Below are 20,715 nucleotides of genomic sequence, written 5' to 3' on the forward strand. Positions count from 1 at the left end.
AGTTAAAATGTTCGCTCTGAAAGAATATATATTCAAAGATTTGTGCCACATTTTCCAAAATTTTCAATAGCTAAAGTTTAACATACCGGTGATGCTTTAAAACACCAAAAGGGGTTCCCGCCCAGAATGGGTTAAAGCTGCTATATATAAGCAATAATATGTCAAAATGTTGAATGACCTTTTCTTGTTGGTATTCAGACAGCCAGCTCTGTGACACATCTACAGGCCGCAGTCTGCATTCAAAGATGTTCCTATAGGAGCTTTGTCATTGGTCGGAGAAAAAAAAGGTAATTACAAATTTGACATTAACCCATTTCGACCAGAGGACGATTCTAAATGGCTTCTAAATCCTAACAGTTTTCTGATAAACCTGTTTCTTTCTTTTTCATTTCACCGAAGACGGAGTGCCTTGGATTCTTTTCTTTTCAAGTCTGCAATTCACATTTTTGACAAGCAGTACTACTTGGAGGAAGGATACCTTTTGTCTATATGGTTTTACCTGTATCACCAAAGAGCACCTATCTAAGAGCCACTACTAACAGATCCCTGCAGCGCTTCCATTCCTCTATTTCTAAACCTGTTTCTTTGTCAGTGGTGCTCAACTTTTTCCATTTCAAGGACCCACAGAATTATCTGCATTTGGCCGCGGACCCCCACATCTGAAAATATGTTGTTCCACATGGGGACCACCCCCCAGAAGCAAAGATTTGAGTTAAATAACGTTCCAAATACCTCAAAATTTTACTCAAGTACAGTACAGTACTTAACCCATTCTGAACGGGAACCCATTTTGGTGTTAGCATCATGTCATGCTTTAGCTATTGAAAAATAGCAGATCTACAAGCTCATAGCGCGCCACCGAGTGGCGCGCTATGAGCTTGTAGGTCTGCTATTTTTGAAAAATCGAAGAGCGACTGACATTTTTTTAGAATCTGATCTCAGGTCAGAATGGGTTAATCAGACCAGTGTGTGTGTGTCCAGTGGAAACCTCGTATGAATCTGATCTCAGGTCAGAATGGGTTAATCAGACCAGTGTGTGTGTCCAGTGGAAACCTCGTATGAATCTGATCTCAGGTCAGAATGGGTTAAGTACAGTACTTTCCACCACTGCAGTGGTTCTATAGGAGGGCTGTGCTGGATGGCGGTTTGTGTCGGTGTGACTGCAGTGGAACCAGAGTGGAAGAAAACGGGTCACACGCCTAAAGAAGAACACTCTATGCGCCTCGTTTAGCTTTAAGTGGGAGCCGTTTGTGTGTATCTGTGTGCATATACGTTTAGTGCACGTCTGCACGTCCTTGTGTGCGAGCGTCGGTGTGGGTGGTGTGTGTGTGTGTGTGTGTGTGTGTGTGTGTGTGTGTGTGTGTGTGTGTGTACTCCGTGTGTGCGTGGGCGACAGAGGGCTTGGTGTTTGTTGCCCACGCTGCGCGGCATGAAAGTGTCTGACACCTGTCATCTTCCCTGGCAGCGCACAGAGGGAGGGTGCACGCATGTACGCGCACGCACACACACACACGTATAGTATATACACCTGTCTGTCTCCCAGGGGAGAGAAGGAATGCTCGGGTGGGACAGAGAGATAGAGAATAGAGAGAGGCCTTTAGAGAGAGAGAGAGAGAGAGAGAGAGAGAGAGAGAGAGAGAGAGAGAGAGAGAAGAAGGGAACGTAGGCTTATGGAGGATAGAAGAACGGAAAAACGTGGAGAGAAGGAGATAAACGAAGCTTTCACACACACACACACACACACACACACACACACACACACACACACGCGCGCGCGCGCTAACGCTCAACTTTGTTGTGGAATGAAGGGCAAGTGGACGAACGAACGCCTCTGCGGATGCAAACATCTGAGGCAGACGAACCCAGAGGGTGGTGGGGGGGGGGGAGTAGGTGGGGGGGGGTGGGGGGGCATGAAACGGAAGAGGCAAAAAAGCGAAAACTACAGTTGGGTGGGAGTACAGAGAGAGAGAGAGAGAGAGGGAGGTAGAGGGAGGTATGGGAGGGGTCCTTGCACACATAATCCCCTTACGGACAGCTTTGTTGAGTGATTGACAGCCCACCGTGCCACGTTAGAGGCCTGAACACAGGAGGGGGGAGGGGGTCCGTGCAGGGATTATCCCCCCCCCCCACCACCACCACCCCCCCCCCCCCTCCCTCACCTCCACACCTCACAACAACCCTCCCATGCAGCGGGGGTCAAGTGCTACAGGCCAATTTCCTTCCTGTTCGTTGTAGTGTCCCCGTTGACGCGCGACACGCACGTCCAGGACAGACAGACGGACAAGCAAAAGTCACATGGGCCACGCAGTGCCAGTTTTACTTGAGTAAAAGTATATAAATACTGCAATGTGGATGAGGTATACGCCGTTACAAGTACAAGTCCCGTAGTAAAAATGTACTCAAGTGATGTACTCAATGTACAAAAGTGTCGCTAAAAAGTGCTAAAAGTAAAAGCGCTCATATTTCACACGTTCAAAATGTGTACAAAATCCTTTGAGAATAGCCGATCTAAAAGCTCACAATGCGTCGCGATGCGACACATTGTGAGCTTGTAGATCAGCACTTTTCAAATGACCAAAATGTATGGTATGTATGGTTATTACTATACTGTAAAAGAAAGGGTTACCAAATGGATATACTGTAGGATTGAACTGGTTAATGTATGTTGTATGTTTTCTAATCCAAATTAAAATCTCCAAAGTAACTATAGTAACTCAAGTTTTCAAATACTTGTAGTGGAGTAAAAAGCACACATTGTGGCTCTGAGATGTAGTGGAGTAGAAGGAAAAAGGTTTGAAATTGGAGAGTCAAGTAAAAATACCTCAAAATGTACTTACTTACGTAAATGTACTTAGTTACTTTCCACCACTCGCGCGTAGACACACACACACACACACACACACACGCTCACACACAAGCGCAGAAACAATAATGCGACATGCGTGTTAGCGGAGCGACCAGGAGGAACACGCGTGCACAAGGCGGGACGCCCGGCGCACGCCTCCGCCGCGTGGGGGGCCTCATGGAGGGCCCGGCGAGGCCCTCGTCCACAACAAGGCCTCCTTGGCGGTCTCCTTTGTTCTATCCTAAGTGGCTGTAATGGAGTTAGCGCGCCCGTCACGAGCGTGATTACATTTAAGAGGAAACCTACGGGGCAAAACAAAAGGTTTGGATCCCAAACCAGATAACGGCCGAATAATCCATTTGGATTTTCGTGCACTCGTCGGCGTGCACAATGGCGGCTTTGTGTTTAAGCGCACAGCGAACCGCCACTTCTGGTGCCCGCAGAAGTCTGGTAAAAAGTACACACACACACACACGATAATATACTATACTATACTATACTATACACGGCCACCCAAGTTCTACAGTAGGCTCCAGATGGGCTGGGCCTAAGTGGGCCCGGTGGCTTTACTAAATCACACACACGCATGCACAACAGAGGGCCTAACACTAACACCACCGCAGCTGTGTGTTTGTTAGGAGATGGGGAAACCCGCTTGCACTCACACACACACACACACACAAGACCTCACAGGGTTATCAGTTTTTAGACCCACAGTAATAAGCATCACACACACACACAGTACAGTACAGGAGTGACAGCGTGACCCACGGCGGTACCACCCATCCGTCAGCTGTGAGCTTCTCCAGATAACAGGGAGGCCAACCCCCCCCCCCCCCCCCCCCCCGCTCCCTCCACAGCAAGAGGTGACGGATGGAAGGAAATGAAGGCAAAGAAAGAAAGAAAGAAAACAGAACAGAGAACTTAGAAAATAGTAGTTGTGTGTGTGTGTGTGTGTGTGTGTGTGTGTGTGTGTGTGTGTGTGTGTGTGTGTGTGTGTGTGTGTGTGTGTGTGTGTGCTTGCGTGCCTGCGTGGTTGGGAGCACGCACCAGTGTTCTGATCTAGCTCTCTGCGTTTACGGAGGAACTCCCAAATGACACCAGACTCTGAAGGACTTTATCCGTCCTGTCTTCACCAAACTGAGTCATTTATTCTACTGAGAGGATGAGGATCAAGGAGTCCTACCACCCACAATGGAGGACAGGCAGACACAGAGAGAGAGAGAGAGAGAGAGGGATCAATTCAGAAAAGGAATAAACTTTATCGCCTGCCAACTCCACTGTAACACGATAGAGGCTTGGATCGGGAGAGATGGAAATTTACACTGGCCCGCTGTGGCCAGCCGCAGAGGGAGGCTATGTGAGAGAGAGAGAGAGAGAGAGAGAGAGACATGGAGAGAGAGAGAGAGAGAGAGAGAGAGAGACATGGAGAGAGAGAGAGAGAGAGAGCGGGGAAGGGAGAGAAAAAAAGAGAGACGAAATAGGGGGTGGGGGATTAGCGGCGAGAGGCGGACTGGTTCTGCAGAAGAGGGTAAGAAGAATGCATGTGTGACTGCGAGAGTGTGTGAATGCTCGAGTTTGAGAGAGTGTGTGTGTGTGTGTGTGTGTGTGTGTGTGTGAGGGCTTTCAGCAAGGCGCTGGGAGGGGAGCTCTTTTGTTCACGGGGAGATGGGGGGGGGTGGAAAAGGAGAAAGGTGGGGGTGTTGGTGGAGGAGGAGGAGGAGGAGGAGAAGGGTGGAGGGGAGGGGGGGTTGGATCGGTGGAGGAGGAGTGAGTTGGTCCGCTATACCGATGGGAGGGAGGGAGGTGCGCCTCCCAGGAAATTTAACCCCTCCACTTGGACTGCGTCCAGCTCTGGGAGCAATAACATTTTTCATCTGTGCATGCATGAATATTTGTGCGTGTGTGCGTGAGTGTGTGTGTGTGTGTGTGTGTGTGTGTGTGTCCAAGACAAGGGTGTACACAAGCGTGTGTGTGTGTGTGTGTGTGTGTGTGTGTGTGTGTGTGTGTGTGTGTGTGTGTGTGTCAGCAAATGTGCCTTTGTGAATGTGAATGCGTGTCTCCATAAATGTCAGTGCAAAGTAACTGCATGTGTGTGCAGAGTGTGAGTGTGTGTGTGTGTGTGTGTGTGTGTGTGTGTGTGTGTGTGTGTGTGTACGAGTGTGTGTCTACCCTTGTGTGCATGTCAGGGCACCCTGCTACATGACTAGCCCCCGTGCGTAGTAACACTTTCCCCAGGATGGCAGGACAAAGGGGAGAAAAGAACGGTTGGGGGGGGGAGTGAAAGGGAGAGTTGTATTGGGAAGAAGGGTAAGAAACCGCTAGAGAGAGAGAGAGCCCCAACGCTGTAGGCGCACACACACAGGCGTGCACACAGACGTATGGGATGGTGGTTCCGTAACCCACTGCAGCGCTCCACCATACAAGACGGATCTTGTTAAGGGAACCATCTTGGACAACAAAGGCCTGTTACTCTCACCGCATGCAGAGGGGGGGGCGGGGGGGGGGGTGAGGGTGTGAGGGGAAGGGGCTCCCATCTGAAATAAATTGAGTAATATAATACAGGACATTTTGGTCTCAAATAATTTTTTTTCCCCTTCCTTTCTCAGGAGAGGGAGTCGAGGGGAAAAGAACAACTCGCCAACATGGAGAGCGACGTTTTACTTGTTTACATTCGAGGCCCTTCAGTGGCACAAAGAAGTCTCGATTGGACGTTCTTCTCATTCCAACGGCGTGCTACAGTATCTAGTGGAGTGGCTGTGGGCAGAGAATGAGAGAGATTCCGCACTGTGTGCCATGTGAACTCTGTTGCCTTTTATATATCAAGAACATGTCTTTAATAAAGAGAGAGAGAGAGAGAGAGAGAATGCCTCTCGGTGCGTTCAAATCTGACTCGGTATGTTATCTGTTCTGAGTGAAATATGAAGGACTGCTTCAAGCGATGGCTTACATCCCACACACACACACACACACACACACACACACACACACGCGCGCGCATATGCATGCAGGAGTGCTGAATTACACTTAATCTTAAGTTTCCATCTTAAATCTTGCATTGCCCAATGCCAGTTTCCCTTAAATTGCGTCTTAATGCAGGCCCAGGAAATGGAGCATGATTTTTTCCCCCCGCTTAGCTAAGCAAGGTCACCGTTCCCCTGAAGACTATTACTGCTATGGGCTAACGCCAATACCAGATGGGCTAGGGTAACAGTGTGGCCTTTTAACTCCTAATTGGAACTACACACACATACTGTACACACACACACACACACACACACACACACACACACACACAGGACACACACACAGGACACACACACACCTCTAAGCACGGACGGAGGCTGGAAAACCAATCAAGGTGGTAAGCGTCAAGGATGGAGAATATTACAAGATGTGAGGTATACGGAGTTATGGCTGCATTCATGAGAGGTAATAAATACGTGCTTTCATACGTAAGCCAAGGTTTGAGGAGGAACGGCTGCTATTGTTATGTGTTATAACAGAGAACCAGGGGTCCCCTCTCCTCCCTCAAAGCCTCTTAGTGAGGAGGATCATCTCCGTCCCATTGTGAGTCAATGGACAAAGATTATCGCAGACGCTAAGATGCTTTTGAAAGGCCTGCGATCTCCTCCACGCTTGAGGAGAGCAAACACACACCGCCACCAGGCCCGTTCCTTCCACTGTTTACTGAACAGCTACTATCAGGCCCGTTTTCAAATGGGCCCGAACTGTACAGGTATATAGGGTTGTATGTAAGTGGTTACTGTATGTTTTGTAATACTAATCGAAATCTACAAAGTAACTACTAGTAACATAACGTTTTCAAATAAATGTAGTGGAGCAAAAGTACAATATTTGGATCCGAGATGTATCGGAATAGATGTAAAAGTACTTCACTTGAGTACAAATACCTCAAACTTAAGCAAATGTACTTTGTTACTTTCCGCCACTGTTGTCGAGCTTATAGCGACCTGCCCCAAAATGCCGCGGCAGCAGCATTTAATGCACTGGAATGGATCTTTAAAATCCTGGCCATGAGGTGAAGAGGCTGCCAGTCTTCCCGCCCACCGCTACCACGCCGGGCTGATCAAAGAGCAGAGCAAAGAGACTTATTTGCCACAGAGTCGCTGTATTTCCTTCAAGGCGTACAAGGTTTCAGACTGCACCCCGTCTGTGTAAATATTATGGGACGTGTCAGTAATGAGGAATGGAAGGGGCGGGCGGGTGTGTGCGTGTGTGTAAAGGAAGCAGCGAGTCAGAGTCGAGACCCCTACAACCATCAGTCACTCTCTATCTGGAGCCCGCATCACATCAAGCAGTACTACTGTCAGAGCCCACTGCACTCCCCTCGCATCCATCTCTCTCTCTCTCTCCAGACTTAACCCACTTCTCTCTAGTTTCGTGCTCTCGTGCCTGTTTTCTTTTAATTCTCTCCGGTCCTGTCTTTCAATGACCACGCTCTGTGCCCCACCGTCCGTCCGTCAACCTCCCACTGTTTTCCCCCTCTCTCTCCTCTCTCTCTCTCTCCCTCTCTGCTGCTGCGTGTCCACCTCTCTCTCCCTGCCTCCCTCCATCTCTCTCTCCGTGACAACACGCCTGTCTCTCGTATTTCTGCCCTCTTGTCCGCTACGGTCTGAAATGTCAGCCAGAGAACTTTTGGTGTTGACAAGGCACAGCTGTCGCCCGGTAAACACGCTCATCTGTCTCTCTTGTGCGGAGTTATGACTGTGTGCACGCACGCGCGCACACACACACACACACACACACACACACACACACACACACACACACAATCATACGCCCATAGACACAATTTTCAGCAGACACACACACACACAAAAACTCTCCTCTCTCCCTCCCCCTTCTCTCTTTCACGCTCTCCTTGGCACACGGCAACAACATTCCTTCATAAAACAGTTTTGGGCAGGCGTCCAAGCAAAGCAGCGGTCTGTTGACCACTTCTCCTGACAAAAGGAGAAGGCCAGAGACGGCGCTTCGGGCATGATGGACGCCGACAGTGTACAAAGGCTCCCAGAACCATTGTTGAACGGAGGCCATCTCTCCCAGAGGGGGCAGGATGCGAGATAAGGAGACCCACGCGCTGTGTGTATACTGCGCTTTTTATTTTTTGCATTTGTTGCGTGCCTGATAACCATCAACCGAAGCCGTGCATGCAAATGAAGGCCTCCACCTTGGTGGCGTGCGCTTGAGGGGGAAATGGCGGTGTAATGTCTGATTCATACTTGGTTGTGTGCAGCGGTGTGACAGACTTAGAAAAGCAGACGTGCGCAAGCTAACCGTGTGTGACAACGCAGCGCTCTGCATGGGATCTCGGCCATCTCCTAATGTCGGTGCATGATACCGGTGTTAAACTAAGTAAGCATGAATCAGACCACCAATCTTTTTCTACTCAGTCTGTGTCTCATAGGAGGGCTGTGGGCAGTTTAGAAACCGTCTTCCAGTGACATCATTAGGCAGATAATTTTTTTAACAATATTTTTTTACAAACATGTTTCGATTTTCATTATCGTGAGAATGATGGCTTCCATTTTCGCATTGCAACTTTTCAGGACTAGAAAGCCTGCAGTTTTTATTAGCTTGTATTCCCCATCGATGATGTCACTGGAAGACGGTTTCTGAACTGCCCACAGCCCTCCTATGAGACACAGACCGAGTAGGAAAAAAAATTGTTAGTGAGGACCTATTATATGAAGATAGGTTGAAAAGTGGTGAAGTGGTCCTTTAACCACTTAAACTTTTGTTCCCCCGGGGGTCACCAGGGCTCTGTACTCAGCTCCCTCCTTCTTTCCCTCTACACCAAATCTATTAGATAATGGCAAATATGCCGGCTCGCAATTCAATGTTTGTTATTCCCGCATCAAATATTTACCCAATATGATGACAAGCTCAGAAAATCGACACTTGTGCTCACTGGTTATGGCTGTGTGTGTGTGTGTGTGTGTGTGTGTGTGTGTGTGTGTGTGTGTATGTGTGTGTGTGTGTGTGTGTGTGTGCGTGTGTGTGTGCACAACAGTTCAGATCTAGTTCCACGCCACCCCCCCAAACAACAGGCTTTAGTATGCACGGCACACACTCATGTGCCTACACTTCCTCTGTTGGAAAAAAAAAAACAGCGTCGCCAAAATAGCCACTAGCGTGCGTGTGTGTGTGCTTCTCTTCCACTGCCCTTCTCCTCTGCGGTTCCACATGGACCCGGTACCGTGCAGCCTTCATTATGCTGCGGGTCGCACGACGTGGAAAACAGCAGACTTACAAGCTCACAACACGGCGCGGATGCGACGCGCCGTGAGCTTGTACGTCTGCTGTTTGGGGGTTTTCTTTGGCCGCGCGACACTGACGTGCGACGGTGCATAAACGGGGCTTTACGCTGGCCTTAGCCTGCAGGGCTGAGACGGTGAGCCTGTCCCCAATGCTCTGAGACGGTGAGCCTGTCCCCAATGCTCTGTGACGGTGAGCCTGTCCCCAATGCTCTGTGACGGTGAGCCTGTCCCCAATGCTCTGCAGAGCAGCACAGCCCAGAGACAGAGAGAGAGAGAGAGAGAGAGCCGGATCCACAGGTTAAACTAAGCAGAGAGAGAGACTATAGGGGCTGCTGGGTGAGTGAGGTAAGTGCACGGGGTGAAAGGGTCGGACGAGGTAGAGTAGGTGAGGATAGAGTAGAGAGAGTCATTCTGGCCTCTCCCATTCCACCAGTCAACTCCTCGTCTCACCCCCAGGGGAGGAGGGGGGAGAGGGGGGGGGGTGTTGACCCAGGCCGGCCCCAAATGCCTCCAAGGAGAGAGAGAGAGAGAGGGAGAGAGAGAGCGGTTGTGTGTGTGTGTGTGTGTGTGTGAGGGGGGGGTGATCCCGCTTAGACATGGTGTGTTGTGAAGCAAGCTAATGAGAGGCCGGTGTGTGTGTGTGTGTGTGTGTGTGTGTGTGTGTGTGTGTGTGTGTGTGTGTGTGTGTGTGTGTGTGTGTGTGTTGGCTCTGCTGAGGGGCTGATCCGTGGGTTCAGCCACCCAGGGCAATCTGCCCAGCGATGCCGACGAGACACACATGTGACCCCTCTGGACCTGTGGCCGGGATTACTGTTACCACCAACCTGCCCTATTGTGTGTGTGTGTGTGTGTGTGTGTGTGTGTGTGTGTGTGTGTGTGTGTGTGTGTGTGTGTGTGTGTGTGTGTGTGTGTGTATTCCAATACTTTACTTCTACTCCATTACATCTCAGATGCATATATTGTACTTCACTCCACTGCATTTATGTGAAAACTTGAGTTACTTTGTAAATATTTATCATTACAAAAATGTACACGATCCACTTCAGTCTATTTCGGCTTTATTTGAAAATAGCCTCAAAGAAAATGGGACATTATATATGCATAATGACTATACGTTTACTTTTGGTACCTTGATTACATTTTGATACCAAATACTGCCAATACTTTCATTTTGAATTCAGAACTTTTTCACTTGTAACGGAGTACTTACTCTATTGCAGTATTGATACTTTTACTTAAGTAAAAAAATAGTGAGCACTTTTTCCACCACTGTGTATGTGTCTCTGTGAGTGAGTGTACATGTGCGTGGGAGAGAGAGAGAGAGATAGAGAGATAGAGAGACATAGAGAGTGCTTCATGTGTGTGGTCGTATAGGTGGACACATAAATTATATGCAAATCCGGAGCAGAAAGGCAGCAGGTTTAACAGTCGGTGGGTGTCGGCCCTTGGCATGGCCGGCCCGCCAGCAACACTTTTAATCTCCCTGCTCCTAATGATCAGCGTTTCTAACAATTACCACCGACCCAAAGTCACTTAGAACCACCCGAGGGGCCACGCGGGAGTAAACCGGTCCTTTAAGCCATTTAGACCGACGTTCGATTCTATACAAATGCCTTCTAAATCCTGACAGTTTTCTGAAAAACCCTATGTTTCTATGTCAGTCGTTCTCAAACAAGGACCCCCAAAAATATTATGTAATTGGCCGCCGACCCCCATGCATCTGAAAATGATGTTGTTCCAGGGACCACCCCCCCCCCCCCCCAGAAGCAAAGATTTGAGTTAAAAACGTTCGCCGTGAAAGAATATATACAAACATTTGGGCCACATTTTCACGGTTTTTCAAAAAATAGCAGACCTACAAGGACTCAGTGCCGCGCTATGAGCTTGTAGATCTGCTATTTTTCAATAGCTAAAGTATAACATAATGCTTTTAAAACACCCAGAGGGGTTTTCCCGTCCAAAACGGGTTAAGCCAACCCCCGATGTTATTTACAGCGCTCCCTTTGCTGCCGTCGTGACGGTGATGAATGTGCATCGCCGCTTGCCAAATAAACTTATAATCGAGTGATAAAATAATGAATGAAATCAGACTGGAGCTAACGGTCCGTGAGGCCTGCCAATTTCCTCACCTCTGTGTACGTGCGGCTATGTGTGTGCGCACGCGTGCGTGCGTGCATGCAGCGAGTGCGTGTGTGTGTGTGTGTGTGTGTGTGTGTGTGTGTGAGAGAGAGAGAGAGAGAGAGAGAGAGTCTGCTCCTCCTGTGTTTACTGTCCAAGGGTCGTGTGTGTTGCACGCTCACTTACACATGCAACGAGGGTGATATATTAGGACCACACACACTTACACACATGTCCAACAGAGATGGGAGGACGGGTCACGTCTCCGGAGGCTCATCTGCACATGTAGAGCGTGTGTGTGTGTGTGTGTGTGTGTGTGTGTGGGGGGGGGATGGGGCATATGTACAGTACTATGTGTAGCTGGGATAGGTTTGAGCGTGTGGTCACATTTCGATTCTTTGCACGTGTTCATGAAGTGCGGATACCTGTCCATCTGTTTATCATTTTGTAATGCCCCAGGGGATATATGAGAGAGAGAGAGCGAGAGAAAGAGAGAGAGAGAGGCCTGCCTCTAGGCCTCCACTGGCGGGTTTATCCCCGATGTTCTCCTGGCCTTTCCATTTCTTCCACATCAGCTGAAAGACTCTCTTTTGGGCTCCTGTTGCTCTCAGCTCGTAAACTCACACACACTTTGCTTTTTCACTGCGACGCAGTTAAGCGTAGGGGAAAGGAGCGAGAGAGAGAGAGAGAGAGAGAGAGAGAGAGAGAGAGATGGAAACACAGCCAGAGATGGAGAGAAAAGGGGCCTTGGCCGTCTGCTTACTTTAACAGGCAGCCAGAACAATATGGTTTATATTCACATTCTATACCCTCTCTCTCTCTCTCTCTCTCTCTCTCTCTCTCTCGCCGCCCCTCCTGCTCTCGTCTTCCACCACTGAAGACTAACCCAGTGGATATTGTCTAATCATGTAGCCTAAGGATGCGTATACACACTCACTAGGTTGCTGCTTACAGTACGTATCCACACAGGGGCCGGTACGGTACGGGGAAAGCTCTGACACACACAGGGGCACAGCGTGCATTATTCATGGAAGGAGGACTTCGGGGCAGATGTGAGGGTGAAGATTCTTTGTCTTTTTTTTTCTCCATATTTTTTCCCCCCGTTTTTTTCATGCCCTCCTCTCTTTTTTCCCACTCTCTCTTTTCTTTGTAGTTGAAACACTTAGCCTAGTTATAGCCAGTCTTTTATCCGGCGCCAATTAGCGCGGGCGATTAATGAATTATTGAGACACGGGGGAGAGAAAAGGGGGGGAGATTAAAGTTTAATGTGGATGTTGAGACGGAACGGTTGTAGTACAAGAGTCACCGCGAGCGGCGGGCGAGAAGACGCCCGCCCCGACCGCCTTGCCCCCCCACGACGCCCGTTTACGATAACCTACAGCCGTTTACTGGTGTATGGAGAGAGGGAGGGGAGGGGAGGGAGGGGAGGGGAGTGGGGGGAGTTAAACGAGTGCTGTTGTTGGATAGATTGGCTTTTTAAGCACAGAGGTCTGGAATCCAAATTGGCAGAGAGGCCTAGGATAACAGAAAGACTGGGGTGTACGTCGTGATCGCACGCATGGTGCAGAAACTGAAGCTCACATTCTTTATTATACGATATGAGCATGTCTGTATGTATGTATGTCTGTATGTATGTAAGCGCTGGGTGATATTGGACAAAAATCAAATGACATGATATATGTTTGACCTCGATATCTATATAATTGTGATGATAATAATCCTATTGTGAAGAGGAAAAGACAAAACATTCGCCATAAAAATCGCAATATTACAACATGCAAAATCTCCTGTGCCATTATCACGATATCGGCCATCATCTTACTGTACCAAAACAGGTGTCTGACGTGATATACACGCGGCATTTCGGGAGGGGATGTGGGAACGGACGGATGCCCACCCCCCTCTCTCTTACCTTCCCTATATCCCCACCCCCCCGCCCCGCTAGCTCCTGAGCAGTAATGTAAGATTCGATCTTTCATTAGGGCGTCCGTGTAAGGCCGATAATGGGAGATGCTGAGATAAGGATAATGTATGTCTGGGGAAGCTCTTCTCAAGGTGATCGTTCTGGTTCAATTCTCCCTTCCTCAAGCAGAACCTGTATTGGCACTTGAGACTTAACCGGTATTGATTTGCTTAGGGTTAAGACTGACCCTACCGCTGATGCTCGCTCTCTCTCTCTCTCTCTCTCTCCCCTCCCTCTCTCACTGCAACTGTCACCTACCAGTGTCTGTCTTTGTTATATCCATCCATCTCGCTCTGTGTGTGTGTGTGTGTATGTGTGTGTGTGTGTGTGTGTGAGCGTGTGTGTGTGTGTGTGTGTGTGTGTGTGTGTGTGTGCGACTGTGCGCACACCGTCTGTCTCATCTCTCCCATCTGGACACTCTCAAATGATAGATTACATGTACAAATGTGGCTTAACAACAAAGTACCATGAAGTCTGTGATCGAACAACAAGCCAGCCAGACAAACAGAAGAACGGAAGAATAAATCAGTCATTTTGCAATCTCTCAGACTTCTCATGTATATATAGCCTATACTTTTCTCAGGTGAAAATGGAAAAGGAAATGTGGTGTAACTTAAGTCTCAAACAACATGGTTCCAAGTGATTTTAGGACAAACACATTTGACGAGTAAATTCTTCTCTGTTCATTTATGACCGAGAGTATCTATTCAGTTCTGTTTTTGATTTTCCCTTTTTTTTGAGGGGCACTAGCCCCTCCTATATACAGCTTTTTGTCCTAACTCGTGTCACAATTGCCATTGACAATGAAAGGAGAATTTACGTCATAATTATGCCTCTGAGCAAATAGACATGTTACGTCATGATGATGTACAAGTATTTATATTACCGTGTGCTGCTTACACAAGAAACTGCATTATTATTATTATGACATTGTGCAAAGCAAGAAAGAGAATAAAATAACCCATTTTGGGGCATTCTGTTCTACTTTAGCTATCTTTGAAAATATATTTCAGAGCGAACATTTTTAACTCAAATATTGACTTCTGGGGGGTCCCTGGAACTACATATTTTGAGATGGGGGTCCGTGGCCCAATAGAGATAATTCTGGGGGTCCTTGACATGAAAAAGGTTGAGCACCACTGACTTTCAGAAAGATGTTTTGATTTTGAAGCCTTTTTTTTAATCTACCTCAGTCCAAAATGGGATAAAGCAGTGAGGAGCTTCACCCCTGGCTATACGAGGCCACCACCACCACCACCACCATCTCCATCTCCCTTCAAACCCATCTTTTCACAGCCGCGTCGGCCGCGCTGTAGCGCCGTAATTAGTGTCTGGATGCGACACATGTTTCTAATTTGCCACGTCTGGTCAGCACTCGGGAGGAGGAGGAGTGACAGAGCGAGATGGAGACGGGGACAGACGGAGGGCGACAGGAGGAGGAAGACGGGGATATGAAGCACAGAGACGGGGAGGGGGAGGGGGGAGGGGGAACAAAGTGACACAAATAGAGGCAGCGAGAGATAAGATAAAGATGCAGACTATTTATATATAGGGCTGGGCTGGACGTCACATCGGATATCACGGTTATTAGTTTTGCTTCGATTATACGATTTATGAACCGTTATTAACCCATTTTGACCTGAGATCAGATTCTTCGAAAATGACAGTTTTCTGAAAAAGCTATGTTTCTATGCCAGTCGTTCTTCGATTTTTCAAAAATAGCAGACGTACAAGCTCGTAGCGCGCCACTCGGTGGCGCACTATGAGCTTGTAGATCTGGTATTTTTCAATAGCTAAAGCATAACATAATGCTTAGTTAAAACACAAAAAGGTGAAAATAGCAGATCTCCAAGCTCACAACAACGCGACACCATGCTAGCGGGCCGTGAGCCAATATGGTATAATTATTAGACTAATCAATGCAGCCCGTCATTTATTAAAATCACACCCGTGTGAACTGAGCGGTGCTCAGCCTGCTCAACAACACGGCTGGCTGGCTGCAGTTATTAGTTATGGTGCTCAGTGTGTTTTTATCACTGAAAAAACATCATTTAAACATCATTTAAAAAAATGCTTCTCGTTTATTGGGTTATATAACTCGGTTATTGGTTCAAAATGTCAATCTTATGGGTCAATTTCACACTCTGTCAGCCTTCTGATTGGTCCCGGACTGCTCTTTATGCCTTGTTCCGCCTAGTTTGTTGAATTTGCTATAACATATTTTTTGGAAACAACTCAAAACCAACATGATATGCCCTGCAGTCACCATGCTGCACCTGTGATGTTCCTTTTTACTGACACCAAGTTTAAAATAAGAATTGAACGCACAGAATATAAATACGAAGCAACTACTGAAAAACATGTTATTTCAATGGTATAGTGGATGGAAGAGAAAAGATTTTTGTCCAACCACGAAACAGCAACCAATGGAATGCGAAGAGGGGCACAACCATGTGCGGGACGTGACAAAAGGGCGAATTGCTCCAGCCCCTATAGTAGTAGAGAGAGATGTAAAGACGTATAGCATGGGGTATAGAGCATATTTGGTGAGGAACGGAGAGAAGGGGAGGGGAGGGACTCAGGAGAGAGATGGATGGATGTTTGGATGGATGGGTGGGTGGGGTAATGGGAGAGAGAAGGGGGAGAGAAGAGGGGAGGGCTGAGACAGGCAGGTGGACTATAGTCTGAACTTCAAAGCAGCACAGCCAGCAGTCTGAAAGGTCTGCAGGTTAACAACATGCCATACAGACACATGAACCCCCTCCCTGCACCTGATTGATAGAGCCCCACCGCCGCCACTCTCTGCTTGCTTTTCGCCTCATTTCAGAAGTACAAACCCCCAAAATGCATACCGAGCGGCGCTATATATAGGGCTCACGGGGTGATATAGGTTCTTGGGGAGATGTTTTGCGGTGTTTGTACAGGCGAGGATTTTCCAGCGGCAGACCCGACATTTAGCTCCTCGCCTGGAGAGAGGAGGTGTGGGGGGTTAGGTCAAAGTAAAACCAGTATATAGACGAGCTAGCCTATGGTGTCGTCGTGCTGGTTGCAAAAGGGGGGGGAGCAGGACAGAACCATAGGGAAATGAGGCCTGTTGTAAAACCGCCATAAAACCATATAGAAAACAATGGCTTCGGTTTGAAAGGAAAAAAGGGGGCTGGGCGGGTTTTTCTCGCGGTGGGAGAGGGAGGCACGTCAGAGGCCATAATAGTAGTCTGGTGTCAGAGATAGCACTTATGTTGATGGGGTGCTTAACAAACTAAATAAATGAATAACACTTTTACAATGCGGGGATTAACCACACATGAACCCTAGCATGACGTCGTCCCCATTCTGGGGCATATCATAATAGGCAAACGTTTTCAGCGAAAATAGCTGCTCTACAAGCTTGCGTTTATAGAGAGGGAAAACAGGAGGGTGGCCATGGATGGTCCCCTGTGGGACGCCAAGTTGTCAAGCCCCAGTGCCCAATTTATACTACTAGCTTGTAGATCTGCCATTTTCACCCTTTAAATAAGAATAATTCACTGTTGGCCTCAAAGACCACAAAATGGTCCTCCTGTGTTCAGAGAGAGAGAGACAGAGAGACACAGAGAGAGAGAGAGCTCCTATACCTGTGACTAAAGGCCTCATTAAGAGCTACATGTCAGGGTCGACGTGAACAGGCCCACCGCGGAACGAACGAACATCTCGCTGTCGCATCTCTCCGGCTGGTGACAAAGGTCGCCACAGAGGACCGGGTTCGTCCATATAGTCACAGCCACACACACACACACACACACATTCGGTCGCATTAAAAACCCATCGGTGTCTGAAAAAGAGCCCCTGGCTTCCGCTAATGGCCCCGGCTGCATAACCTACATACTGTTCCCCTACCACTATTCACTAACCACCACACACACACACACACACACGCCATAGCCACCGGGGTGACAATTCAGACGCGCGGAAATTGGCCGAGGTGTGAGAAAAGTGGTCTCGGTCGTTAAGGACGACGGGCCGAGGTGTTTAAAATGACATTTCCTCCTCGGCTAATGCCCTGACACCTTCTCCATGGAGGGAGAGAGAGAGAGAGAGAGAGAAATGCAAATGATGGGTGGCCAGACAGGGCTATTCAGGGGGCCTGTGGCCTATATGGGCCCTGGGCCCACTTTAATCAAGGTCATCTAACAACAGGAATTACACTTTATTATCCCTGCGTGGACTCGGCTGGGGCCTCGGCCATTGGCGGCGAGCCCATAAAAGGCTGTTGCTACAAGAGGAACCATAGCCACAGATGTCCACACCATTCTGAGCGTGACAGATTCACAACTTCCAATATAGGCTGTATACTCTGCCTGTAAATTAGGCCCGATTCCCACTAGACACCCACAGGTGTCGCAAGGTATTTTTCTAAATACATACATTTTTTTCTCATCTTGCTGTAGGCCTATATAGTCCAATTTTCTGGTGTTTGGTTAAAACAAACAACAGACTTTGGCATATATATAGCTATCATTTAGATGTATAGAAACCAAAGCAACAATTAGTAGCAGGGCTTATAACATCTTCCACACATGAATTAACCATTGGTACAGAATTACACAAGCTTAAAAGCATTGAACTTGATAGTCAGGATATTGATATAAAGACACATCAGGCCTGTATTGTGTATTAAAGGCTACATTATATATAGGCCTAGATACATTCTATAGCCTATACTCTATTAGTTGATGATTGAGGACAAGGTGAAATCTGCTCCAAACGAAAGACTCGCAAATCACCCAAAACTTCGGTGCGTAATTAAATCAATGTGACATAAAAATGATTATGCCTATGCATGCTGCGTAAAGCCATACGGCGCTGACTGGTATAGGCAACATCACCACCGTATACGGATTACAAGTCGGTCTTAAATCCGCACATTAGAAAACAACAACATGAATACTTTGCAGTGCACGCTTTGACGCTTCAAACGGCGGATCTTTACCTTTCGTTCATTGAATTCCAGAAGATGGGCTCCATATTGCTGGCCGCTGATCCCAGTAAATCCACTACGAATATCAGCAGAATGCCCAATCCTGCATTCCCACCGCTTCGACACGCCATTTCAACCCCGAAGCCCCGAATCGTATGTCCCCCCATTACAAAAAAAAGAAAAATAAATGGGATATTTTCGTTACGCGGTTGGCCGGGGTATACTTTCCTCCACACACGCACACACGCGCGCGTACGCGCTCGCGCGCACACACACACACACACACACACACACGCACACAAAGGACAGACTATAGCCGAGCAGGCTATAGGTGTATAAGGCAGTCACAGAAGCGTGATGTGATGATGATGATGATGATGATGGCGTGCCTCCGATAACCGCATGGATGATGATAAAAAAACCACTGATATCAAACAAAAACGCACACGCTTCAACTGTGGCCAACAAAAGTTGTTCGATCCGTGCGTCTCGCGGCGGCGGGACGTGTCCAAAAAGAAAGGGGGAAAAAAAGCCCAAATCGACCAACGTTGTATGTTTCGGTGCTTCCAGAATAATGTAACGCTAGAACACCAATCCCATGACTTTCCGATTATTCTCTCGTTAGTCCAGGCTCTCTTTTTTCCTCCTCCTCCGAAAGGCAACGCTCCTCCACGGTTCCTTCGTAAAATAGAGGCTGTATAAACTCCCCGTGCACAAAGAAAAGGGACTCCCGCGGATCGATCGATTATTTGTTGAATTCCTTCCTAAATTTAAAAGCCACCCAACAGCATATATTCTGGTGCGTCTCGGCGTGGTGGTGGTGGTGCGCTTAATTGTCCTCTCCCCAACAATGTTCCCTTGTTCTTCTCTGTAAGGGTTTGTCTCCCATTCCCCTCGTTTGGCCCGCAGAAATGATCTTCAAAAGATGACCACAGGGCAGTCTGGGTGAAGTCTGTCTGTCGACGGAGAGTACAAAATGCCCCCCCCAAAAAAACAAACCGTAAACGATGAAGCGTTTAAATTGTGACTCCCGTCCGCGGCTCCATCCTCGTCATAAAAGGCATGATGCTCGCTTGATCACAGCAGGCTCCGTTTATACAATCCGTATTTCTCCCCCGTTTAGAAAAATAGACAGGATATAAAATCCACCATCCTCGAGCAGGTGATTCTCTTTTAGACAGATAAAGGTGATTCTCTTATAGTTATGGATGAATCAATCGCGCGGTCGAAGTTGACGATAAATCCCAATAATCGACTCGGAGGCGCAACAGAGCGAAAAACGGGGTAAAGAATGACTAGAGCGCTCCCAAAAACACCTCGATCCTCCTGCTCCGGTCCAACAAACATGTCACACACACACACACACACGCACACACACACACAGACACACACAGACACACACACAAAAAGCAACACGAAACTTGCGCTGATAAATAAGAGCCCTCTGTTCTATCTGATTCGGCGCATCATTTGGCGCAACCCGGACACGTCTCTTCTTCTTCTCGGGGCAGCAGAGAAGCTTTGGTTGTTGTTGTTTCTTTTTAATCTTTAATCTTCCACCTCTCTCTCTCTCTCTCTGTGGTTCAAAACCCCAGCACTGCTTTGCCTTTGACTTGTCTCTTAATGCTCGCAGCACATTGACAGACCGACTGCTTGTTGGAGAGGAGGAGGGGGGGCGGGGGGAGGAGGAGAGGAAGGGGGAGGAGGAGGGGGGAGGAGAAGGGGACGTGAGCGCTCGAATGAAAAAATCCCCATCTTCCGACTGGCAGGCGCACTAACGGAGCGAATTCTTTCAGGGCTTTGTTTTTTTTTTATGATTCTTTTTTTTTCTTTCTTTCTTTCTTTTTTTTTTTTACGGGGGGCGGTATATCGACTCCCTTTTCACCCCCCCCCCCTCCTCCTCACTCTCCGTGTGGCAGCTTACAGAATCCCCCACCACCCCCCTCCCTCCATGAGACAGACACGCAGGGAAAAACTCGGACCCCCGGACTCCCTCTATCGCTCTATTCTGCCTCTTTTTTCCCCGACGCAAAAAGCCCCCACCGATGGATGGCCTGAGCGGAATGAATCCAAGAGCTCTTTTTTCTTCGAAGAGCGAGAGCGCCCTCAATGCCTTCAGCGTGCATCGCACCGTGTAATGCAGTGAGTCAGCTCAGCCGCAGCTGGCTAAACCCCAGCCTGTACTGCACTGGGCCTAGAGAACCTTCAGGAAAACCAATGACACAATACTGCAATATTATGTCAAAGTCCAGAATTCTATAAATGCACTTGAGTAAAATAGTATATTGTCATCGAAATGTATAGGCTACTAAGTACCAAAAGTAAAAATTACTTGAGTCATTATATACAGAATGTCCCATTTCAAGTTTTCAAATGCACCGTATAAAAAAGAAAACTCTTGAAAATAGCAGATCTACAAGCTCACAATGCCTCGTTATGTGACGCATTGTGACCTTGTAGATCGACTATACTTTCAAATGGCCGAAATTAACCACTTCAAAATCTACAAAGTATACTGCAACTAAAGTTTCCAAATAAATGTAGTGGA

At 47.9% G+C, this 20,715-nt stretch overlaps 1 protein-coding gene across 1 annotated transcript in view; it reads right to left on the reverse strand.

Moving 5' to 3' along the window:
- Nucleotides 1-20,137, reverse strand: part of efnb3b (ephrin-B3b) — a 117,303-nt gene extending 97,166 nt beyond the window's left edge. The window contains 1 exon segment of the mRNA XM_080792976.1: nucleotides 18,180-20,137. Within this exon segment, the coding sequence (XP_080649102.1) occupies nucleotides 18,180-18,334 (155 nt within the window). The 5' untranslated portion in view covers nucleotides 18,335-20,137.
- Between the last annotated feature and the right edge of the window lie 578 nt (nucleotides 20,138-20,715).

The sequence above is a fragment of the Protomyctophum bolini genome (genome assembly GCF_963924005.1).
Source record: "Protomyctophum bolini genome assembly, chromosome: 20".
In the NCBI taxonomy this organism is placed as follows: Eukaryota; Metazoa; Chordata; class Actinopteri; order Myctophiformes; family Myctophidae; genus Protomyctophum; species Protomyctophum bolini.